This window comes from Phyllostomus hastatus, unplaced genomic scaffold (genome assembly GCF_019186645.2).
Source record: "Phyllostomus hastatus isolate PE091 unplaced genomic scaffold, TTU_PhHast_1.1 phas_contig_64, whole genome shotgun sequence".
NCBI classification, from domain to species: domain Eukaryota; kingdom Metazoa; phylum Chordata; class Mammalia; order Chiroptera; family Phyllostomidae; genus Phyllostomus; species Phyllostomus hastatus.
In genome coordinates, this window is record NW_025333928.1 from 11,144,184 (window position 1) to 11,166,669 (window position 22,486).

The 22,486-nt window shown below is 60.6% G+C and overlaps 4 protein-coding genes across 10 annotated transcripts in view; 2 read left to right on the forward strand and 2 right to left on the reverse strand.

Moving 5' to 3' along the window:
- Positions 1 to 683: 683 nt before the first annotated feature.
- RGS11 (regulator of G protein signaling 11) lies at positions 684 to 12,300 on the reverse strand. 3 transcript variants are annotated; one of them, XM_045849053.1, is made up of 18 exons: positions 12,209 to 12,300; positions 10,657 to 10,721; positions 10,192 to 10,288; positions 10,063 to 10,113; positions 9,756 to 9,862; positions 8,977 to 9,028; positions 8,797 to 8,855; positions 8,490 to 8,566; positions 8,216 to 8,297; positions 6,848 to 6,916; positions 5,722 to 5,751; positions 5,581 to 5,642; positions 5,351 to 5,464; positions 5,143 to 5,258; positions 4,930 to 5,017; positions 4,701 to 4,839; positions 1,757 to 1,839; positions 750 to 1,666 (listed from the first exon to the last, which is right to left on the reverse strand). In XM_045849053.1, exons 1-18 carry the CDS (start codon positions 12,291 to 12,293, stop codon positions 1,537 to 1,539), a joined length of 1,506 nt encoding a protein of 501 aa, XP_045705009.1. In that variant the 5' UTR covers positions 12,294 to 12,300; the 3' UTR covers positions 750 to 1,536. The 3 variants fall into 3 exon arrangements, with proteins under 3 accessions (XP_045705007.1, XP_045705008.1, XP_045705009.1); XM_045849051.1 differs by lacking the exons at positions 10,657 to 10,721; positions 12,209 to 12,300 and having other exon boundaries at positions 684 to 1,666; XM_045849052.1 differs by lacking the exons at positions 9,756 to 9,862; positions 10,063 to 10,113; positions 10,192 to 10,288; positions 10,657 to 10,721; positions 12,209 to 12,300 and adding an exon at positions 9,149 to 9,217 and having other exon boundaries at positions 684 to 1,666; positions 4,653 to 4,839.
- Positions 11,903 to 14,654, forward strand: ARHGDIG (Rho GDP dissociation inhibitor gamma). Of its 2 annotated transcripts, none has more exons than XM_045849054.1 (6): positions 11,903 to 12,364; positions 13,412 to 13,591; positions 13,670 to 13,753; positions 13,935 to 14,011; positions 14,095 to 14,158; positions 14,250 to 14,654. In XM_045849054.1, exons 1-6 carry the CDS (start codon positions 12,292 to 12,294, stop codon positions 14,447 to 14,449), a joined length of 678 nt encoding a protein of 225 aa, XP_045705010.1. In that variant the 5' UTR covers positions 11,903 to 12,291; the 3' UTR covers positions 14,450 to 14,654. The 2 variants fall into 2 exon arrangements, with proteins under 2 accessions (XP_045705010.1, XP_045705011.1); XM_045849055.1 differs by having other exon boundaries at positions 11,968 to 12,092.
- Positions 14,655 to 14,819: 165 nt separating this feature from the next.
- Positions 14,820 to 18,070, forward strand: PDIA2 (protein disulfide isomerase family A member 2). 2 transcript variants are annotated; one of them, XM_045849114.1, is made up of 11 exons: positions 14,820 to 15,027; positions 15,675 to 15,881; positions 15,951 to 16,084; positions 16,165 to 16,302; positions 16,373 to 16,489; positions 16,587 to 16,712; positions 16,778 to 16,975; positions 17,069 to 17,189; positions 17,269 to 17,450; positions 17,723 to 17,833; positions 17,947 to 18,070. In XM_045849114.1, the coding sequence occupies exons 1-11, from the start codon at positions 14,829 to 14,831 to the stop codon at positions 17,989 to 17,991; spliced, it is 1,578 nt and encodes a 525-aa protein (XP_045705070.1). In that variant the 5' UTR covers positions 14,820 to 14,828; the 3' UTR covers positions 17,992 to 18,070. The 2 variants fall into 2 exon arrangements, with proteins under 2 accessions (XP_045705070.1, XP_045705071.1); XM_045849115.1 differs by having other exon boundaries at positions 17,087 to 17,189.
- Positions 18,071 to 18,478: 408 nt separating this feature from the next.
- The window catches only part of AXIN1 (axin 1), a 70,784-nt gene continuing 66,776 nt past the window's right edge, over positions 18,479 to 22,486 (reverse strand). For 2 of the 3 annotated variants that reach the window (XM_045849153.1, XM_045849151.1), the window contains 3 exons: positions 22,174 to 22,281; positions 20,313 to 20,480; positions 18,479 to 19,375 (listed from right to left, as the gene is read on the reverse strand). In XM_045849153.1, coding sequence (XP_045705109.1) covers positions 19,249 to 19,375; positions 20,313 to 20,480; positions 22,174 to 22,281 — 403 coding nt within the window. In that variant the 3' untranslated portion in view covers positions 18,479 to 19,248. The remainder of the gene's footprint in view (positions 19,376 to 20,312; positions 20,481 to 22,173; positions 22,282 to 22,486) is intronic. The other variant, XM_045849152.1, reaches the window with a different exon arrangement.

Consider the following 22,486-nt stretch of genomic DNA (forward strand, 5'->3'; position numbering starts at 1 on the left):
AAAGTGATGAGGGAAAGGGTTTTAGAGAATCCTGTAGTAATTTCCTGTGGACATTTAAATATGAAAAGCTGTCCCTGTGACCTCATGCCTGCCCCCTAAAAACTCCCTGTGAAAGTGACAGGTCTACAAGTGAAAGTCACCTGGGGTTCGGCAGGGCTGGGGGCTTGAGCGACACCCAAGGATTCAGTACCAGGTTGGGGTCCCCCACCCTGGGCTGAGGAGCCAGCTCGGGAGGGAGCACCCTATACAGGTCCGGGGGTGGTGAGCAGGAGTTAGGGGGCTGAGCCCCGGATGCCCTCGCCGGTGGGCCTCCGGCACCCTGGACTTGTAAAGGAAGCAGTCTTGCCCTCAGGGGTCCATGCCAGTTCCTGGGACTGCCCGACCTTAGGGCACAACCTGCCTGGGAGACAGCGGATTCTGTACTGGGAACCTGTACTGATTTTGCACTCCCCCTGGAGTGCTGAGGCATCCTTGCCCGCCCCTCATAGCACAGGCGGTGTTCCTAGCATCTCCCCCCAAACCAAACACCCCCACATGTGCAACCTGAGTCTGGCCTGAAGGCTGGTCTTCCCCCTTCCTGGGCACCTGCACACAGGAGTTCGAGCTCCCCACATTGTCCATCACTACCTCCCTCACTGATGCCCACCTGCCTCGTGCGCACACACAGTTGGGACCACAGCAGGGGGAGGCCAGGGTCTTTTATTCCCACACCAGGAATGGGCGGGAGCAGTCCAGGCCTGTGAGGGGAGCTGGCCGAGGGACACAAGATTCTCAGCTGAGCCAGAGCTACACCCCCAAAGGAGTGGTGTCCCTTCACCCTGAGTCTAGGGGAAGGTGGGGCCCTCCGAGGTGAGGGCGCCTGCCCCTGCCCTCCCAGGCAGGACCAGAACTGGGACAGTTGTCAGAGGGGCGACAATGTAGGAGTCGTCTCTGCACAACTGGCACAGAAGCCATGGCCTCGGGAGACTTGAGAAGACCAGAGAGGTGCCCCTTCGTGACAGGTCTGCAATGCGCAGTGACGGTGAAGGTCAGGACAGCACCTGTGGGCACAGCTCTGTACTCATTGGAAGGCTGGGCACAGCCCCAGCAAAATTCAGGCGGCTCTGTGGGGGCCCATGGGAGTCGCTGGCAAAGGGGAGTGGGTAGTTTAGCTTTGCAGTGTGGGTAGTTTCCTCCTGCTGGGGACCACCTGTCTGTGCGTCCGGCTGCCAGGTGCCCCCCTACCGATGTAATGGTTCTGGGGAGGAGGTGGGCATCTAGCACCGAACTGAAGACCATGATACCAGGAGCGTGGCCTTCGTCTGGTTAGCCCATCTCGTCCCACCTTTCGCCAGGTGACCCAAGCTCAGCCAATGACACCCCTCCCTGGAAGTCGGCACCTGGAATCCTGAGAGACCTGAGTGCCCCACAGCAAGGCCAGCCCCTCCGTGCACAAGGGGTGCCCATGCTGGGGGTCTGGCCTCTGCCAGGACCCTAGGCTAGAAAAGGGTGACAAGAGGCGAGGCCGGTCACTTCTTCCTCCAGGCTCGGGCCCAACTACGCCTCCCCATCACCACCCCCAGGGCCGTGGGCAGCAGCTGCAGTGTCCCCCGAGGCAGAGGCGGAGGCAGGAAGCAAAGCAGGTCTGGGGCTCAAATGTCGCGGCCTCCACAGGAACGGGAACACTCTGTGGGTGAGAAGGGGCCTGAGTACAGGGCGCCCCTGAGCATCCCGCCTGCCTCACAGCTCCTAGGCACAGGGCACCCCCTGGGCTCACCGTCTCCTTGTCTCCAGGGGGATCACAGCCTCTGCCTGCACAGCTTTGTACATGTCCGATTTCAGGAACCTTGGGTAGGAGTCCTGTAAGAGATGGGCGTCAGCCCTGACTGGCGCCTTCTGCCTCCTCGAGCTCGGCTCCCCCCCCCCCCCCCGCCGGCTTCAGCCTGGCACGCCTCTGACGCTCAGAGCTTCCAGTAGACGGGGCTGGAAGCGGCCATCCCAGACCTGCCCTAATCCGGCTGACCCACAGAGACCTGGGCCCCCATCCAGTTGGGCCACCGGACAATCAAAGACGAGCAAGAGCCCAGCACCCACTCGAGGAGGGGCGAGCCACCGGACCGCTGGTGAGGGAGTGAGCAGCTGCCTGCCCACAGGATGAGGGCGAGACACGGAGCCACATAGAAAATAAGGTTGAGAAAAACTGTGCAGTGGACAACAAAATGGGAGAGGACCTAAATGCGAATTTTTTTTAATAATATGTTGGGAATTTTTTTTAAGATTTTATTTATTTATTTATTTTAGGGAGGGAAGGGAGGGAGAGAGACAGAGAGAGAGAGAGAGAGAGAGAGAGAGAGAGAAACATCAATGTGCGGTTGCTGGGGCTTATGGCCTGCAACCCAGGAATGTACCCTGGCTGGGAATCGAACCTGGGACACTTTGGTTCCCAGCCCGTGCTTAACCCACTGAGCTACGCCAGCCAGGGCTAAATGCGAATATTTTAAAAAGGAAAATATAAATGTATCTTGGGAAAAGGAGAAGAAGGTAGAGGGGCAGGGACGATGGGTAGATTTGTTTGGATGTACCCTGCTTTACAGATTGAGTTTTGAAACTGTGTGGATATTTCACATTATTATAAAATGAATAATACATAAGCAGTCCCCAGACACTGAGAATAAAGTGTCACAAGTGGAGCTGGACATCCAGCGGGAGACAGCACCCAGAGCACACGTCACGACGGAGCGGTTCCAGGGCCATCCCGGGTAGGACCCACACGAGGGGCTGGTCGATGTTTCTCTCTCTTCCTCCCTTCCCCTCTCTTTATAAATAAATAAAATGTTTAAAATAAGTGGATAAATAAATAATAAAAACACTGAAACCTCATGACCTCCCTTGACAGATCAGGGATCCAGCTCACTATTTTGATAAGCGGTAATTAAAAGCAGGAAGCAAGCACTGATCCTGTCTCTCCCACGTGAGCGGCAGCACTGGGCCAGCAGAGAGCAGGCAAGGGGAGGCCCCCAGCTGCTCCAGGGTGTCCAGCCTTTTGGCGTCTCTGGGCCACACATTAAACACACTGCAACACATAATCACACACAAAAAAATCTCATAATGTTTTAAGTAAATCTACGGTTTTGTGTTGGGCCGCATCACAGCCATCCTGAGCCGCATGCGGCCCGCAGGCCTCGGGTTGGACACCCCCGTGACAAAGAGGCAGTGATGGGATCAGGACATCACTGACGGAACCGTGAGTCCGGGGAACAACTGTCTGTGGTTACTCAGTCACAAAAAGGGAAGTGGCCAAACCTCATGGACCTCCTGATGGAAGAACATACCAAATTGAAGAAAATATTCTTGACAAAACTGAACAAACAACAAAGCTGAAAATGACTCCTGATCAAGACAAATGCAACCACCAGTGTTTTGTGACTACAGGGGACAGAGAAACATGTCAAAGATGCCACAGGGATCCCACAAAGTCCAGACTGTGGGAAACTATGTGAGACAAAGGACCTAGTTCCTTCAAAAGAAAACAAAAAATTAAAAAGAAAAGATGGAGCCCTGGCTGGTGTGGCTTAATGGACTGAGTGCCGGCCTGCGAACTGAAGGGTCACTGGTTCGATTCCCAGTCAGAGCATGTGCCTGGGTTGTGAGCCAGGTCTCCGGATAGGGAGAGGCAACCACACACTGATGTTTCTCTCCTTCTCTTTCTCTCTTCCTTCCCCTCTCTCTAAAAATAAATAAATAAAATCTTAAAAAAGAAAACTGCCCAGAGATGTCTACTCCCTAATCCCTAGATCCTGTGACTATGTCCCCCTATGCAGCAAAGGGACTTTGCAGATGTGATTAAATTAATGGTGTTAACACAGGGAGCCTGCCTGGGCTACCCAGGTGGGCCTGGTGCAATCACGGGGATCCTTGTAAGTGAAAGAGGGAGGCAGGAGGGTCAGAGAGAGAGATACACCGCTGCTATGTTAATACAATATTGTATCTCAATTATAATGAAAATTTATAAATCAGTATTTTATTTTATTTTTAGAGAGAGGAGAAAGGAGAGGGAAAGAAAGAGAAGGAGAGAAACATAAATGCGTGAGAGAGAAACATCAATCTATTGCCTCTCGCATGTCCCCAGCAGGGGGCCTAGCCCGCAACCCAGGCATGTGCCCCGACTGGGAATCGAACCGGCGATCTTTCAGTCTGCAGGCCAGCACTCAATCTACTGAGCCACACCAGCCAATGCTATAAATAAATTATTAAAAAATTTAAATGAAAAAAAAAAAAAAGGCGATACACTGCTGTCCTTGGAGGTGGAGAACAGGCCATGAGCTAAGAGTGCAGGTGCGCCTAGGAAGGAAAAGCCACGGACTGGATTCTCTCCTAAAGCCTCCGGAAGGACAGAGCCCTGCAGACACCTTGACTCCAGCCTAGAGATCCTCGCGTCAGACTCCGGCCTCCAGAGAGTGAATACGCGTTCCTTTAAGCCACCAAGTTTGTGGCATTTTTTACAGCAGCAACAGGAAACTAGCCCAAGAGGCCACGTGGGCAGGTATGGCCCATAAGTGGCTATTTGAGGACACTGAGTTACGACTGCTTTGGGTGTGCTGCTGGCATCTGCAGCCGTGTTGAAGGGGAGGAGGTGGCCCACGTCCTGTGGAGGAACGTCCTGAAACACCTACACACGGAAGTCTGGAAGTGGCTTTAGGGTCCGAGTGGAGGTGCCCCACCTTCTTCATCAGCATGTAGATGTGCATCTGGGCATCGTCCAGCACGTAGCGGTGGGGTCGGCACAGGCCCTCCAGGGTCAGCTCCATTGTCTGGCTGTCAATGTTGACCCAGCGGGCAGCGCCAGGGGCCAGGAATTGCCTTTGAAGGGGACAGGGTTGACAGCCCCGGGGTGGGTCCAGGCTCCACAGGCCTACCCTCCAGCCAGCCAGGCCCACCTCTGAAACTCACTGGTACACGGAGTCCGCCAGGGCAGGGACCTGGGCCTGCCCTCCGTGGCGCAGCTCCTCACACGCCTCCCAGAAGCTGAGGTTCTCGGCTGGGGCATCCAAGCACCAGGTGGTCAGGCCCACCCCAAGCTGCAGCCAGGGCCAGTAGAAATGGGGTGGGGGGAGTCCCAGCCTCCCTCACTGGGGCCTCAAACAGGAGGTGGGGGCGTCTCACCACTGAACTCTTTCCTGAGAAAGTCCATGAAATGGGCCCGGCCCACAGGGTCTTCCAGGAGTTCCCGGAAGCTGAAGCCCCATCGCTCTACACGGAGCTTTGTGGGTACGGCCACACTGGAGGGGGGCGGTGTCAGGAGCATGAGAAACGTGAGGTGGGAGGGCAGTTGGGAAGAACCCTGCAGAGCCCTCTCGCGCCCTGGGCTCACCTGGATGTGTTCATGGCCCAGTAGGTGTCATCGTCTGTGATCCAGGGGTTGCTGGGCAGGCACCCTGACGTGATGGGGTCATGTGGCCCGTGCTGGCTGCTGAACTTCAGGTACCTGGGGTGGGGGTGGGGCCAGGGGCACGTGCAGGGAGGGGCTATGGGTCAAGGGCACTAGAGGAAGGGTCTGGGCGCTGGGCTTGGGGTCTCCTGCTACCACCCCCTCCCACTCACGCCTCAAGGCAGACGGAGGACTTCACCCGGATCCTGCCCAGCGCCTTCCTGCAGTACTCGATCTGTGACATGGGACCTGTGAGGCGGGGTCTGGGCCGGGGCCGGCCCACCCCCTTCCCTGTGTTGACCCCCAGGACCTACCTCCCATTTATAGAAATCCATGTTCTTGGTCTGCAAGAGGCCAGGAAAGCTGCCATGAGAAGGCAGGCCTGCGAGAGGGACTGACATCCCGCCCTGGGCTGGCAGACAAGGGCCCGGGCCCCGCCGCGTGCCTTGGGGCCTCTCCTCTGATGGCAGGGTCTGACTTCCCAGGAAGCTTTTGGGGCCTATAGTTTGGACGTCCCCAGAATGTTCTCAAAGTTGCCTTGAGGTTCCCCAATGACCACTAGTCCATATTTTCAAATGTGTTAAGTCACTTTCTTAAAACAGTGCAGGACTGAGGAGCACCACTGTGGTCACACCAGGAACCCCGGCTGCTGACCGTGCTCCAAACTCATCGTGGTCAGAGCCTGGAGCCTGCCTGCCACTGCCTCGTGCACCAGGGGCCCTGGGACCCCCTGTCCCTTCCGAACACTCCGCGTCTCCCCCTGATGCGGCCGGGGGAGGCAGAGAGCACCCTCGGGGGCCTGTGATTTCCAATTTTTGTGTCAGCTCTCCTGGATCGACTTCATAATGGGACATTATAAACCTGTGATCATGAGCTTATGATTTTGAAGTTAGGAAGAAGTTTTATCAGTAAGGTACTAAATGTATCTGTTCTGTTCTATGTTTTGGTTTTTATGAGATTTGAACACGGGGCTCTGCTGCTACAAAGTTTGGCCATGCCTGTCCTGGTGCTGTTCCTTCCGGTTCCCGAGGCCACTGGGGGCCTTGGAGAGAGGTGGCTGGTCTGGCAGGGGGGAGGGCGGGGGGATGGAGAAGAGCCCCCCACCCTCCCAGGGTCCATAGCACCTACTTTCACCCAGGGCAGCAGATGGGAGGCGAGGGGACGAGAGTTAGTGGGGGTGCTGAGAACAGGGGACTAGGGTGAGGGGAGAATGAGACCAGGAGGGGAGCGGGGCACTTGGAGTGGCTGTGTCAAGTGCCATTTGGGTGGACAGATGAATGCACAGATGGGCGGGCAGCTCCCAAGTAGACCCACAGTGGCGGAGAGGCGGCGGGGCGGTGTGCGCGCACCGGCTTGTTGTGGGTGCGAGTGGCAGGGGGCATGTGTAGGGGCGTGGGCAGTGGGCAGGAGGTGGGGCGTGCGTGTGTGCAGGGTCCTTACCATCTGCTCTCGCCTGACAATGTAGGCTCCCCTCTCCGGACCCTGCTCCAGCACGCTGGGGACCCCAGGCTGCAGAGGGGAGACTGGATGAAGTGGGGGGCACAGCTCAGGAGGACTGCTGACTCTCCACCCTAGGGCCCTGTCCCTGCCCCTCACTGGCTGCCATACACTGAAGCTCCGAGCCCACGTGCCATCCTTTAACGTGGAAACTGACATGCAGAGGAACTCAGAAAACTAAGTCCTGAGCCCCTGAGTCCCCTCTCTGCCCATTCCCACCCCATGGCGACCGCCCTCCCAGAGGCCCAGCGCCACTCTGGCTGTCCTTGCCAGCGCCTCGCCCTGCACATAGCTCCTCTGATCTCCGAGGCCACGTGTCTCCCCGCCTGGCTTTGCCGCCAAAGCAGAATCCTGACTCTCCTCTCCACACCCCCCCCCCATTCTTCCTCTTTGCAGCCAAGCTCACCTCCACATACCTGACAGTTCAAGCTGGAAACCTAGCCACCTAACCATCCTTCTTGAGACAGTCCCACTCACCCGAAACCTACCTGTCCTGCCACGCTGTCCTCACACACATGTGCTGGTCTGGCCCTCTCCCTGCCGCTGCCCAGTTGGAACCCTCTCATCTACTTGCCTGGAGGCCCCAGCTGCCTGCCCTTCCTGCTCTCCTGCACACACTGCCCTCAGCCCACGTGGCTGGCCTGGTCGGCTCCTGGGCCCTGCCCTCAGCCCAGGCACACAGCCTTGGGCCACGCCCACTCCACTTTCTCTAGGATCGCTAGACCCTAGATCACCAGGCCCTCAGGAGGAAGACAGAGTCATTTTCCCGAACATAACCGCTCCCCACCACACACACACACACACTTGATGAAGTAATCAGGCTGGGGATGCCTCCTGGAATCCTTTTCCTTGGGTTCTTTCCCATGGGGGCTTCATTCATGGTTTGCTGGGGCTGCTGCAGGCTCAGACGTCTCCCCACTGCCCCACACAGGAAGGGGGCCTCACACCAGTGGCGAGGATTACAGTTCCAGACAAGGGCTTAACCCTGGCCCGGACCCCCAGAAGCTGTGGCTAAGCCTCGCTTTCGATGGCCTCATCCCAAGGGCCTTTTGGTTCCCCTGCTCAGCTTCCCCAGGCCTCTCCCTTAGACCCAGAAAGAAGCTTTTTGTCCTGTGGTCTGTGAGGGCAGCCTTAGCTAGACCTGGTTTCATGATCTCTGGGTTCTGAAGAGCCACAGAACTAGGACCTCCTGTCCCCACCGGGTGTATCCTTCCCACAATCCATGGTAGAGTATTTGAGGAGCACATACTGGCTCCTGGTAGGATCTGCTGCCGGCCAAGGAGCCACTCCCACCCCACACACCGGGCTCACCGGGGGCCTGTTCACCAGCCAGTACGTCTGCTCCTGGCACGCAATGACGAGCCTGTCCCCTTTCTTGCGCTGCTTGGCTGCCCTGGTGGGGATGGGCAGAGTTGAGGAAACAGGGTGTCCACCACAGTGCCTCCCCCACCCACCTCAGGCAGGGCCAGGATAGGCGGCCAAGCCCGGGCTGTGCTGTTCTGGTGCCGTGACTACCAGCACCCGGCTGAGAGCCTCCGGACCGCTGGGCAGTGTGGGCTCTGTGCTCGCTGGGCTGGGAGCTCACCGCAGCTGTTCTCTTGCCTGCATCACTACCAGGTCCCACGTGTGGCCGATTTTCCGGTGCAGCTGGTCATAGTGCTCCTGGAGGTGGTGTCAAGGTCTCCAGTGGGTAAACCCTTCCATGCCAAGCTCTAGGGCAAGGCACGGGCCCTCCTGCCTCCCCACTTGGATGCCGCAGGGTGTGGCGTGGCTGCGTGGCTGCATCACCCTGGGACCTGGGCTGTGCGCTCCGAGGCAAACCACGAGGCCCGAGGGACACAAGTGGGGCTTGGGTTGCTCTGGCTGGGCTCAGCCTGGGGGGGGGGTCCCACCTTCTCATGGTTGGCCAGGGCCCCCTGGTTTTGCATGTTCTTCTTGGCCAGGTAGATGGCTGGAAGGACAGGGGCATAGGCTGCAGAGGAGCAGTGTCTTCCCCCTTCACCCCTGCAGCGTCACCCGGAGCCACCAGTCTTGGGAGCTCCTCCCAGGCTAGCCCGTCCCTCCTTACTCACCATAGTCCAGCTCAGTAGCCAGCCACAGAGTGCTTGTCCAAAAATAGGGTGTCTGGTACCATGTGGGAACAAGGGGTGTCTGGGACCTCCTGGGTCTTCTCCACCCCAGGAGTTGCCCCTACCCTCTCAGCTCCCTTAGGAAGAGACCGGGCTGGGTGGCGGTGGGATCTACCTGAGGATCTGCCTGTCTGCCCATGATCTGGAGGCTCAGCTGACCACTGGGCACTTCTCTCCACCTGGATCTGAGCTCCATTCACCCCTTGGGGCCCAGTGCAGGGGCTGCGTTCCTGACTCTGAGCTCCAGGAGCCCCCACTCCAGGGAGGGGTGGGGTGGGGCCTTCCCAAGCCCAGATATGGTCACAGTCTGTGCCCAGAGGCAGAGGGCAGGCCGGCCTTGGGTTCCCACTGTGGCTGGGAAGGGCAGGCGGGGCCCCCACCAAGACTGAGGCCACACGCACTGAGGGGAGGCTGTCCTCAGGCCTCACACGGCCTCCTTCTTGGAGGGGAGCCTAAGGGCCTGGGAAGGCTAGCAGAGCCCTTTGCAGGTGCCACCTCTTAGGGAGACCCCGCTGTGGCCCCAGAGAAACTGAAGTTCCCTCCCTTAACTTGATCTTTCCACCACAAGCAAGATTCCAGCCCAGGCCTTTTGGGGAGGGGACAGTAGGCCACCAGGCCTGCTGTGATATCACCACATTTTGCCCCCACCCCAGCCCCGCCCCTCCCAGAAATCCCCACTAGTCGGGCTGGGGGGTTTCCACCCACTCCCAGTCGAGCCTGACCTGGAACCTGTAGAGTGTGCCGTCGAGCTGGAGCACGAGGCTGCAGGGCGCGCGGAGCGGATACAGGTAGCCGTGCCGCAGCAGCAGGAGGCCCAGGTGCAGGGCCTCTGGGGTGTGGGGTTGGGGGGACGGGAGTCAAGGTGGTGAATTCTCAGTGGGAGGGAATGGAGCAGGGTCTCTTGGGATGATTCCCTAACACACATGGCTTGACCCTGATACTGGTGAGCCCCAGAAGGCCCAACCTCATCTGCCCAGGGACCCCAGGCCGGGTAAGGGTCGGGATGGGCAGCAGGGCTCGCCCCCGTACCCTCCTCTGAGATGCAGTACTTCTGGATCAGCCACTCCACGATGTCGTTGCCTACATAGAAGAGATTGGGTGGGGGAGGCCAAGGCAGGGCCGGCACCCCCCAACCCCAACCCCAGCCCCCAGCCTCACCAGTCACCGCGTGAGGAATGACTGTGATGAGCAGCCGCTGGCCCCCCATCTTCACGCCCTGGTCGGGGTCCTGCATACTCAACACCATCCGCTCCATCTGGGCAAAGAGGGTGTTGAGGGGCTGCCCCGCTGGCCTCCCCCACCCCGGATCCTGATTCCATGGGCCTGGCCGGGTTGCCGGATCAGTGTGCGCAGAGATTAATATGCACAGATGGTGGGATTTCAGGCCACGCTGGTAACAGGGTGGTGGGGGGAGCGGGTGGAGGCAAGGCCGACCCCTTCCCCCACAGCACCGAGGGCTCCGCGCTTCACCCCGCTCCACAAAATGCCCACGCCCCAGGGCCCACGTCCACGCCCGAGTCCTCCTCTGCCTCCCACCGCACCCACTCCTCTTCTGCCTCCCCCCCACCCCCGTCTCAATGCCTGGAAACCCTGGGGATGGCAGGACCCCCACGTGGCACCCACCTTGCTCAGGTGAGGCATCTGTGCACAGGAGCGCCCAGCAGGGTGTGCAGGTCCAGCGGCCATGGCTGTGGAGTGAAGCCCTCCGGCGGTATTGGCGTCTTGGACGTCCTGCCCCGCCCCACGCCTGAATTAACCCTCCTGGGCCCGGCCCCAGGTCCCATTCCCGGTCTGAGAAGGGGCCGGCACCAGATGGGCCACCCTCACGAGTCTTCCCTCAGGTCTGGAGAAACTGAGGCCTGTGCTAGCGAGGACTTGCTGGGGGGGCGCTGCTGGGAGGGCTGCGTGCCTGTGGGAGGTGCCCTGAGGTGGGGCCCGGAGATGCGGGCTTGAGAGAGGTCTTGTGAGGGAACAGGGGCTCGGGAAGAGGGAGGGGAGCTCAGAGCGGAGCCAAGGACTAGGGAAAGGATGGGAGATCGGGGAAGGGGAGGGGAGGGGACTTTTGGGGAAGTCCCAGGGGCTGGGGTGGGGGACAGTGGGTCTACTGTAACCCCTGCCCCCCCCATGCTTCCCCCATGCGTGAGGCCCTCAGGATGTCCGGGCACGAGGGCGGAGGGTCTGTGTGGCCGGTCAGGGTGAGGGGTCTGATTGCCCTAGAAGTGTGTGCCTGCGACTGTGTCACACCACGCGTGACGCCATTCGGATGCCACCAGGACCCTGTGACACTGCGGGCTGCCGTCCCCCTTCCCCCTCCTCCACTCAGACCTAGGCCTTTGACCCGCTGTCCCAGCCTGAAGCCCTGCTCATGCCTGTTCCCTGCCTCGGTTGATTCCCATCTGCGCGTCCCAGGGTTTGTTTGGGTGTTAAGATCGGAAGCCCCTCTGTGTCCCCCTTCTCAACATTCCATCTTCCTGGTGCTACTTTAAATCAGCACCCTCTTCTCCCCGAGGACAGGGAGGGGCCTTCAGAATCCTCTGAGTCCCCAGAGCATACAGAGACCCCCAACCCACCACACTCGCAGAGCCCAGTCAGTGAACACTGAGTAAGGGCTGAGTGGGTGGTGACCCACGCCCTGTGCATGCGAACTCTGGTCTTTCTGTGCTAATGGCTGTAACCTCTGGGGTGCAGGGCCAGGAGGTTCTAGGAATCCCCTCTGCCCAGACAGAAGCTCTGCTGGGAGGAAGTGTGTGTGGGGGGGGGGGGGCGGGGTGCTGTTGGGCCCCAGGTGCGGCCTGCATTGGCCGCTAGTAACGAGAGCCTGGGGACATGGGGCGGTGGTAGCACCTGCTTCACTGGGCACTTTCAGTCCCACTGGCCCCGCCCAGAAGGCTTCCCTAGAGAGGCCCCAGACTCCCCCGGCGCAGTGAGGGTGAGGCAGCCCTGATTGCCAGAGCAGGGTGCAGTTGGGCAGGCCATTGGGACTGTGACTGTGGCCATGTCCGCGGCGGCTGTGAAAGGTCCAGTTGGGCCGGAGGCGAGGACGACTGGGTGCCGGCGCGGTACGGGCGACACGCGCGTCTCTGCGGGGCTGCGCGGGGTCCGCGGAGCGGCTGGGGGCGCGCGGCGCGGGCGCGGCGCTGGGCGCGGGGGGCGCTCCCGGCCGGGATGAGCTCACCGCAGTCGCGCCGGGGCTGAGCGCCAAGCCGGGCGGCGGCTCCTAGGCGGCTCGGCGGCGGAGCCGGACCGCTGGCCACCACCATGCTGGGCCTGGACGCGTGCGAGCTGGGGGCGCAGCTGTTGGAACTGCTCCGGCTGGCGCTGTGCGCCCGAGGTGAGCCGGCTCGTGTGGGTCCAGGGCGGCCACGTGGGCGGGGGATTCTGGCGAGAGGTGGTTTTAGCCTGAAGCAAGGACCCGCCCCTCCCCCGTGGAAACTTTGGGGGCGCGCGGGGACCTTGTGGTATGGTCCTCCCGGCTGGGCTCTGACGAGGTTGGGGGGCTTCCTACAGGCTAAACACTCTTGGGGATGGGAGCCAAGAGTGGGCGGGTCTGCTCCAGGCATCCTACTCCTTTGGGTGGGGCTGAGACTCCTTCAGGGTGTGTGGCGATTCCTGAGGAGACTGGAGCGCAATGGGCAGGGAGTCGGACAAACCCTGTCCCAAGGCACTGTGGAAAGGGGTTAGAGACCCCTCTCCCAGCCCAGTTTAGGAAGGGGCTCTAGGAGTCTCTGGGAGGTGGCCCCAGACCTCAAGCTGAGGAAAGCTAACCCCACACCCCAGGGATCTATGGAAGAAACTCCTAGAACTGTGGCAAGGCAATCAGAGACCCCAGCCCCTGACTGAGCAGGATGATAGGGGCCAGAGGCTTCTGAGAGCTTTGTGGGCTTACGGAGAGAGGCCTCGGAGCACTGGGGTCCCAGAGGACCATGGGGCCAGGGCCTCTGCTTCAGGAAAGACTTTGGAGTTCACCACTCAATGGTGGTGGTCCCCAGTCCTTGGAGATGTCCCCTATTTGGGGGTCTTGATTCCCCCCCCGCCCTTTGGCCTCAGAGTCAGGGAGGGGTCCTGGATGGATGGCTGGGCCAGAAGAAGGCAGCTGGTGCCTCCGGAAATGTCACTTGGCTCTTGTGAACCTGCGCCAACCCCCAGGGCCCCTCCTGAAGGGTGTGGATGCTACTGTCTTACAGCCCGCCCGTCTCCCTGAGGCCCCATACACCCCTGCCTCTCTGAGCTCACACCTTCTTCCCCAGCCCCACACCTCCTCCCTCCAAGCCCCTGCTGGCAGGGGGAGGTACAACCGACCAGATGCGGGGGCTCCAGTTTCACAAGTGAATGCCCAGGATAGCTGGTGGCATTTGCTCACCCACCTCCCCAACTCCAGTCCTTCTGACAGACAAAGAAGGGGGGCAGCTGCCACCAGATGAGGTGCTGGACGAGGCTGTGCCAGGGTACCGGGCCCCAGGGAGGAAGAGCCTCCTAGAGATCCAGCAGCTGGACCCAGAGGATGAGAGCCTGGCCAAGTACAAGCGGGTGCTTCTGGGGTCCCTGCCGCTAGCTGTGGGTATGAATGGGCCCTGGATGTGGGGGGTGGGGGTGAAAATTGGGGGGTGCATCCCGTAGACCTCCAATTTCTCCTCAGACCCGAGCCTGCCCAACGTACAGGTGACCAGGCTGACGCTGATGTCTGAGCAGGCTCCGGGGCCCATGACCATGGACCTCACAGGTAACGCCCTTCTGCAAACCACAGGATGCCCTTTGGGGTGGAGACCTTTTCGAACCCCATGCCAAACCCCGGTCCTCAGGCCCATCACACAGACTTCACAGACACGGCCCCACTGTGGGGGCTCCCAGGCAGGGTCTGGGCCGCTGCAGGCATCTGTCCCTCAGCTGTGCTCTTCCCTCAGGGGAGCTGGCTGCACTGAAGAACCAGGTGTTCGTCCTGAAGGAGGGCGTTGATTACAAAGTGAAGATTACTTTTAAGGTGAGGGCAGCTATCATGGGCAGTGCCAGCCAGCCACAGGCTCAGCCTCCAAGATGGACCCCTTAACACTCTCTGTCCCTCAGGTCAATAAGGAAATCGTCAGTGGCCTCAAGTGTCTGCATCACACCTACCGCAGGGGCCTGAGAGGTGAGGGCCCTGTGAAGGGGCGGCCTGGGGGCGGGGGAGCAGGGGGCCAGTGGCACAGTGGGCAGCCCCTGATGCCCTCCCTCTCCCCCAGTGGACAAGGCCGTGTACATGGTGGGCAGTTACGGCCCAAGCACTCAGGAGTACGAGTTTGTAACTCCGGTGGAAGAGGCGCCTCGGGGCGCACTGGTGAGGGGCGCCTATGTGGTCACATCCTTCTTCACTGACGACGACAGGGCAGACCACCTTTCCTGGGAGTGGGGCCTCCGCATCTGCCAGGACTGGAAGAGCTGAGCGCCCGCCCACCCTCCCTGCCCTGCCCTGCCCTGGGAGCTGTCTTCCCACCTGGGGTCCTGGTTTCCTCTGCCTCTGTCAGTCACTGCACAGGGACCCCCGAGCATTCCCCAGCCCCTCTGTCAGTGACTAGACCCCTCATGACCTCTGCCCCGCCTCAGGACACCCCCTTCCTGGGCCTGGCACTGTGCCCTGAATAGCCCCATTAAACGCCTGTCTCAGTGCCCACGGTGTCGCCTCTGTCTACCTCCCCTCCCCCAGGGTGGGGGGAGCCTCATGGCCTTATCTTTCCTGCAACTAGGACTGGCTGCCACGTGGCAGCTGCTACTTGGCCCCTGGCCCCCTTATCTGCCCCCGCCCTGTGGGCCTCAGCACTGCCATGGACAGCCCGCTCCTGTCTGTGTGGTTACTGCTGCTGCTCGGGGCCTCGGGCCTATGGGGGCAGAGCCCAGGGCCTGGGGGCCCCTCAGAGGAGCCCTGGAAGGAAGAGGTTCCTGAGGAGGATGGGATCTTGGTGCTGAGCAACCGCACACTGGGCCTGGCCCTGCGGGACCACCCTGCCCTACTGGTGGAGTTCTGTGAGTGCACAGGGTCAGCAGGGCCAGGAGACCCGCAGGTGTCACCTAGTGTGCTCAACCCCACCCCGTGTGGCCTCGGTGGTGGCTTATGCACTTGAAGGCACTTCTCTGGTGGGCACAGGGCTCCGTCACAGGGCACCTGAGGCAGAGCTCTGGGGCTGGGCTGGGGGTCCAGCCTGAGCAGGTGGGAGAGGAGGTGCAGGTGGAGGGGAGACATGTGGTCTTTGTCCTTCTGCAGACTCTTTCTGTGAAGGGCCAGATAAAAACTCATGCCTTGCATATCCTTCTGTGGCTTTTTTACCACCTTTTACACATATAAAAGCCATTGAGCTGGCAGGCACCGACAGGCAGCAGCATATGGCAGGGAGCGCCGCCGCAGGGAGCAGCAGTGGGAAGATCCTTCTCAAATACACTGTCTGGGAGGTGCTGGCCACTGCTCCCCGATCTGTGGGCCTTGCGCAGTCTGGTCCCTGGTGTGTGGGCACAACGCGGCTGGGGCTGGACGGGCCCCTCTAGGAGCGGGGTGTAGATAGCACATGCTCCATGCTAGACCCAACTGACCCTACGTCTGCCAGCTCTGGCCGGGCGGGAGCAGGGCTGCGGCTGGCACTGTGGAGGCCGGGGGCACTCATGGTCCTGTCCCCCAGACGCCCCGTGGTGTGCACACTGCAAGGCACTGGCCCCAGAGTACATCAAGGCAGCTGCCCTGCTGGCAGCAGAGTCAGCCACAGCCAGGCTGGCCAAGGTGGATGGGCCTTCTGAGCCAGAGCTGACTGAAGAGTTTGCTGTGATAGAGTACCCCACACTCAAGTTCTTCCGTGATGGGAACCGCACACACCCGGAGGAGTATACTGGTACGGGGGTAGGTGTATGTGGGGTGGGGTGGGCAGGGGCTGGACCCAGGCTGACGAGGCTCTCCACAGGCCCCCGGGAGGCCGAGGGCATCGCTGAGTGGCTGAGGCGGCGGGTGGGTCCCAGCACTACACGCCTGGAGGATGAGAAGGGCGCCCAAGCATTGATAGATGCCCAGGACGTAGTGGTCATTGGCTTCTTCCAGGTGAGCTAGTGGCACCAGGGTCCAGGCCTTGGGAGCAGGGCCTGTGGCCCCAGCTGGTCTCACAGACATGGGCCCCTTAGGACCTGCAGGGTGAGGATGTGGCTACCTTCCTGGCTCTGGCCCAGGATGCTCTGGATATGACCTTTGGCCTCACCGACCGGCCGCAGCTCTTTCAGAAGTTTGGCCTCACTAAGGACACTGTGGTTCTTTTTAAGAAGGTGGGTCAGAGCCAGGGCGGTGGTTAGGGTAGGGACTATGGCTCCTGCTGACCCGTCTGGTGTTGTCCAGTTTGACGAGGGACGGGCAGACTTCCCAGTGGATGAGGAGCTGGGCCTGGACCAGGATGATCTGTCCCGCTTCCTCCTCACGCACAGCATGCACCTGGTCACTGAGTACAACAGCCAGGTGAGTGGGCTGCAGGGGCACGCACAGGAGCAGGCATCGGGGCAACGGGAGGGGGACCGTGGGAGCCAGCCCCCATGAGTCTGACCTGCCTCCGCAGACGTCCCCCAAGATCTTTGGGGCCAGGATCCTCAACCACTTGCTGCTATTCATCAACCAAACGCTGGCCCCACACCAGGAGCTACTGGCAGGCTTCAGGGAAGCAGCGCCTCCATTCAGGGGGAAGGTACTGGCTGGGTGGGGGGTGGGGGGTGGGGGGGCCAGTGCCCGGTGCTCACTCCCTGCTGGCAGGTGCTGTTCGTGGTGGTGGACGTGGGTGCCGACAACAGCCACGTGCTACAGTACTTCGGGCTCAGAGCAGAGGAGGCCCCTACTCTGCGCTTCATCAACATGGAGACCACTAAGAAGTACATGCCTGCAGACCAGGAACTGGTCACTGCCGCCTCAGTAGCTGCCTTCTGCCATTCAGTCCTTGGTGGCAAGGTCAAGGTCCGTGCTGGGTGGCCCACTCAGGGTGTGGAGTGGGAACAGCAGCTCTCAGGAGAGACCCCCACTGAAGCATCTGGCCTGGTTCCACCCCAGCCCTATCTTCTGAGCCAGGAGATCCCCCCTGACTGGGACCAGCATCCAGTCAAGACCCTCGTGGGCAAGAATTTTGAGCAGGTGGCTTTTGATGAAACCAAGAATGTGTTTATCAAGTTCTGTGAGTGTGGAGGGCAGTGGACGGTGGGTGGAGGGCAGTATGGGGTCCAGCTGGCCGTGCCGACACCCCCCTGTCCTAGATGCCCCCTGGTGTACCCACTGCAAGGAGATGGCACCGACCTGGGAGGCACTGGCTGAGAAGTACAGGGACCATGAGGACATCATCATTGCCAAGCTAGATGCCACGGCCAATGAGCTGGAAGCCTTCCCTGTGCATGGCTTCCCCACCCTCAAATACTTCCCAGCAGGGCAGGGTCAGAAGGTGAGGCAGGACCCCACCCTCCTTGGTCCAAGTCCTGAGATGGAAATGGGCACGACCTCAGAGTGTGGCCTTAATAGGTGGGCTCTGGGATAGGCTGCGCCTCAGAGTACAAGGCTCAGCCAGTACAGGGTGTGGCCTTGGCCTTGGGTTGGACAGGGTCTCAGTTAGGGTGGGGCCCCAGACTGTGGAGGGTAGAGTGTGGGGTAGGGTGGGTGTGGCCTGGCCAGGGCAGGGGCTGGGAGGACTTGGCATATCCTCCACACCCTCCTCAGGTGATTGACTACAGAGGTGCCCGGGACCTGGAGACCCTCTCCAAGTTCCTGGACAATGGGGGCAAGCTACCTGAGGAGGAGCTCACCAAGGAGCCCTTGGCCCCCTTCCCGGTGAGTGCCTCTGTCCCAGGGTTCCAGGCTTCTGGACAAGTCTCTGGACGGGTGGTCACGGGACTGCCTAGGCAGGGTTCGGCTGGAAGCTGCCCCTCTGTGACCCTTTCCAGGAGACGGCAGCCAATTCCACTGTGGAGCCCAAGGAGGAGCTGTAGCCACCCCATCAGTGCTAGGGAGCGGTCTCCTCGGGTGCCTGGGAAGTTGTGGGCACTGAATAAAGAGTTTTGTCCTGCACTGTGTGTGGTTCCTGAGCATAGCTGGCCCCTAGCCCTTGGCTTTGGCCAAATCTCAGCCTCCTGGGGTTCTATGTTGGATGAGGCCTAGACCTTACTCCCAGTCCTCCTCAGCGGATCCCGCACTCAGGTCTGAGTCTGGGTCCCCACCTGGGCAGGAATGGGGGACGTGATGTTGCTGCCAGCTTTGGCCCGTCCCTCTCCAGCGCTCTGCCATCTTGGCTCCACAAGACACCCCATTCCCAAGGCCTCTGGATGCCAGCGTGACCTTGCTGCTGATGCTGGACATGCACTGTACAGAGCAGGCCGGGAGAGAGGGGACAGGCCACCTGTGGCAGAAGCTGGCTGAGGGTGATGCTCCCCACTACCAGGGCCCACTGATGGAAGAGCTGTATACTCCACAGCCAGGGGAGGTTCTAAACTGATTTTATTTCATTATTATCCAAGTACCTTTGAAAAGATAATTGTACAAGTCAGCGCATGAAAAACGGGCTGGGGCAGCCCCCTGCTGGCCCTAGCCTGAGAAATGTACATATTTACATGGGCCCTCAGAAAGGAGGGGCCCAAGATCCATTGAGCCAGCGCTGTGGAGACTGAGGGTGGAGAGGGAGCAATGAGGCGCCCCATTGCCGGATCCACACAGTGGCAGCAAGAGACAAGCTGTGTTGAAGGCACTCTGTGACATGTACAATTTAGAGGACCCAAGGGCCCCCTGAGCCCTGGGCCTGGGTTAGGCCCAACAAGGGCAGGGCATGGCGGGCGAGTCCTGAAGGGAGAGGCAGAGCCCGTGGTGTGAGTGCCCTGGGAGAGGCACCAGGGTGTGGGCCCGTGGTTAGCGGCAGGGGCCCACTGGCAAAGGTCATCAAGGCGGCCCTGCAGAGGGTTCCCTGCTTGTTTGGGCGGACTATCGGAGTAGTGCTGTGGAGGGGTGGATGGGGCCCCCTCGTTGGCAGCTGGACAGATGCCTGTAGGACCACTCAGAGGGACTCCCGCTCACCTGGACACAGATGGCCCGAAGCGGGGCGGCAGGGGGCAGGCAGTCCTTGGCCTTACACGAGGAGCGCTGTGTCTGCACACACGTGAGAGCACCTGATGTGGCACAGCCCTTCGTGGCTCTGCGCGGCCCTCCCTGTCCCACCTGACGAGAGCACAGCCTGGTGCAGAGGCCGGGCCTGCTGCTCAGTCCACCTTCTCAACCTTGCCGATGATCTTCTCCTCGAAGATAGGCAGGACAGCCTCGTCTTCCCGAACCTCCTCGAACACCACGCCACAGTCAAACTCATCACTCACTTTCTTGAAGTAGTATCTGGGGGATGGGGTGGGAGGAGATGAGGGCCTGTGCACTCCTCTCCTGCCCAGGCCCCCACACCCTCGGGGCCTCCCAACCTCCTAGCCGGGTGACCCCATGGTCCCACAGGCACAGCACTTGGTGGCCACACTCCAGACACATCATGCAGGGCACGTGAGCTGGTTCTGCCTGGTGGCCGGCGCTAGAGCGTGGACAGTGAGCAATAACCACATGTGGGGTCCTCCGCTCTGGCCTCTAGAGGGCTGTGGGGAGAAGGGGTCGGGTCCAGGGCTTCTGCTTCCTAAGCGCTAAGCACGTCCTCTCCAGCAGGGTGCGCTGCCTCCCCTAAGGCCCACACAGAGCCCTGAGGAGCCAGGCCCTTCTCTAGCGGCCATAACCTCCACTTCCAAAGGGCGCCTTCTCACCCCTCAGTGGACAAACCATTTACTGGAGGCCATGGTGGGCTGACCCCAGCTAAGACCCCATGTGAACCCTCCTCCTCCTGCAGTGCTTACCCAGGAGCCTCCAGGTGCTGATCTCAGGCTGGCAGGGCCCAGCAGCCCATGGCAGACCTTAAGAGGAGGGGCCCTGGTTTCTGTGTCTTATAAAAATGGGTTCAATCAGAAGGCTGGAGACAAGGCCAACATAGGTCAGACAGACCAATGTGTTTGGCCCTATTTCCCCATCTTTAAGGTAGGGACTGTCCAGACCCCTCAGCTGGCCTGGAGGCCTCAATCACCTAAGGCTGGCACTTGGGGCTGGAAGGCCTGAGGCCGCCCATGCTTCACATAACCAGGTGCTTCCGCCGACAGCTCAGGGTTGGGCAAGCAGGTAAAGGGTCGGGGGGAACAAGGACTTGATGGACAAGAACAGGGCAGGACAGGGCCCCCAGCATTCAGCACTACTTCCTGGGGAAGATACCTGCTCACCACAGACCCCAGCCCTTCATTCTCACCTATAGTTGCCTTTCTTGGTCAGCAGCTCCTTGAACTGGCCCAGCGTAACCGCACGGCCCCTCACCAGGGTCCGGTAGGGGATAGGTTCCCCGCAGAAGTAATAGGCCACGACGATGCTGTCGCACAACTGGGAGTTCCCACCACCTCCCTTCCTCTGCGACTTCGTCCTGGAGGCAGAGACACCGTGGTTATTGCTGGGTTCAGAATACTGCGGGGCCCCTCCCAATAGCCCTCAGGCCTTGGACTCCCCAGGAAACGATGGGACAAGGCCTGCAGGGGTGAGCTGGAACACACTCAGAAATGCTACACATCCACAGGCCCCAGTGTCCATCCCACCTCAGAGCTGCACCCAGCCCCCGGGGCCCTTGCCCAGCATGGTATCTCAACCCAGGGTTCCAGTCCTGGGCCAAACCCAAGCACAAAGACACACAGCATGGACGCCAGCTCGTCTCCCACTCCCCCATTCACCCCACAGTGCCTCAGTTCAACCTGCCACCCTCCTCCACACCCTGGAGAGTCCCAGGTCTCGCTGTGGCCTGAACTGGCTGATGGGCAGCACCCCCTACTCCGGCCACATGAAAGGAGGCCAGTAGGCCTCTCAGGTCTTGAACCCACAGTGGGTCCTTCCACCTTCTTAAGGTGGCTGCGCCACTAGAACCAATACAGCCCCTGCCTCTGGGCCGCACTACACCACCTGCACCCTAGTAAAGCCTGCTGCTCCCAAATTGCACAGACATGGAAGGCCAGGTATTAGAGAAACAGAATTATGATGAGTTACATGGACCTCTCCCACACCCCCGCAGAGAGCTCGTCCGAAAACCAGCAGCAGCATCAAGCCAGACTCCAGAGAAGGGTGAGGCCAGCACCCTGGGTTGGGCTGTCGCCTCAGTGGGTGCTGAGCAGCCATTCTGTGACCATAAGCGTCCCTGGTCCTTGTGACTGCTCTGGAACTGCCCGAGTACACATGGGCACAGCCTTTGGCTCCTGCCAGCGGGGTGTGGTGGGAAGCTTCCTGCACCAACGTCAGGTCGGGAAGGCCACCGAAGCTCGCAGTGGGCTCTCCTCTCCCTGCTGCTCTCAGACACACACTGAAGTCACTTCACCTGTGCGGCCGCTCACCGCGCAGCCATCCTCCACACCTGTTTTCCTTCCCTTAGTCCTGAAACCTCAAACCCAGCTGGTCCTGGGAGCCCACCTGCATGATTCTGGGTGGGCCTGTTTTCTACAGAAGGGAAGCAGGACTCTTGCCCCTCCAGGCCCCATCTGCTGGGGAGGCTCTGAGTCAGCTGGCATTATCTGCGGTAACCTGGCCGAGGCGAGAGGCCCCCCCTGCCGTGTTGTGAACAGAAACATGGCGGGGGTGTGCCAACCACACACCGCCTGCACGTGGCCTACAGCTACCCAACGCCCACCCTCCTCCACATGAGGCTGGGGAGCGGACGAGTCCCAACCAAAAACACAGCCTGGCTCGCCGCGCACACAGCTTCGGGCACCACAGGTGCTGCCACTCTCCGTCAGCAGTGTGTCAGGCAGGTGACCGCGGCTCTCAGATCCCAAGGCCTGGCTGGGAATCGCAAGGACAGTAAAGGCAGGCGGGGAGGGTATACGGCCAGAGCGCAGGAGACAGAGTGGAATGGACCTCCTGTCCAACCTGTCAGTCATCTGTCGCCACATGGACATCAGTGTGTCCCCTCTGAAAGACACAGGAAGGAAAGGCCTGGGAAAAGGTTGCAGCCCCGGCTCTTCCAGTGCGGTGCCCGGGCTCCCCGCCCTGGGAACAGACGCTACTGCTCCACTGCCCCTGGCCCACAGTGCAGGCTGGGCGAGCAGTTCGAGAGGACCCACGGGGGACGCACGTACTCTGTCTCGGAGAGCTCCGTGTCGGACACTGCTGGCACCACGCTCAGCACGGGCGTGCACACCGGCCTGACGCAAGAGCGCCCCCGCTGGATGACCTCCTGCACATACCTAGGGAACAACCGCGTCAGTGAGCCACACAGGCCTGGGGCAGGGCTGCCTCCACACTCCGAGGCGACAACTAGGCGAGCAGGTGGAGCAGGCGCTCCCCAAAAGGCTCCATCACCACTGCGCAAGGCTCCCGCTGTGAGATGGGCAAACCCTGTCCGGGCGGCGAAGCTGTCAGACCAGCTAAGAAACAGATGCTGCCTGCGTC

Coding starts and splice junctions, on each gene's coding strand:
- ARHGDIG (XM_045849054.1), top strand. CDS start 12,292: ATGCTGGGCCTGGACGCGTGCGAGCTGGGGGCGCAGCTGTTGGAACTG. Junction 13,592..13,669: donor GTCCCTGCCGCTAGCTGTGG/GTATGAATGGGC, acceptor ATTTCTCCTCAG/ACCCGAGCCTGCCCAACGTA. Junction 14,159..14,249: donor CTACCGCAGGGGCCTGAGAG/GTGAGGGCCCTG, acceptor CCTCTCCCCCAG/TGGACAAGGCCGTGTACATG.
- RGS11 (XM_045849053.1), bottom strand. CDS start 12,293: ATGGTGGTGGCCAGCGGTCCGGCTCCGCCGCCGAGCCGCCTAGGAGCC. Junction 10,289..10,656: donor AGATGCCTCACCTGAGCAAG/GTGGGTGCCACG, acceptor CTCTTTGCCCAG/ATGGAGCGGATGGTGTTGAG. Junction 9,863..10,062: donor GTACTGCATCTCAGAGGAGG/GTACGGGGGCGA, acceptor CCCACACCCCAG/AGGCCCTGCACCTGGGCCTC.
- PDIA2 (XM_045849114.1), top strand. CDS start 14,829: ATGGACAGCCCGCTCCTGTCTGTGTGGTTACTGCTGCTGCTCGGGGCC. Junction 16,303..16,372: donor CTGTGGTTCTTTTTAAGAAG/GTGGGTCAGAGC, acceptor GGTGTTGTCCAG/TTTGACGAGGGACGGGCAGA. Junction 16,713..16,777: donor CGCCTCCATTCAGGGGGAAG/GTACTGGCTGGG, acceptor CCCTGCTGGCAG/GTGCTGTTCGTGGTGGTGGA.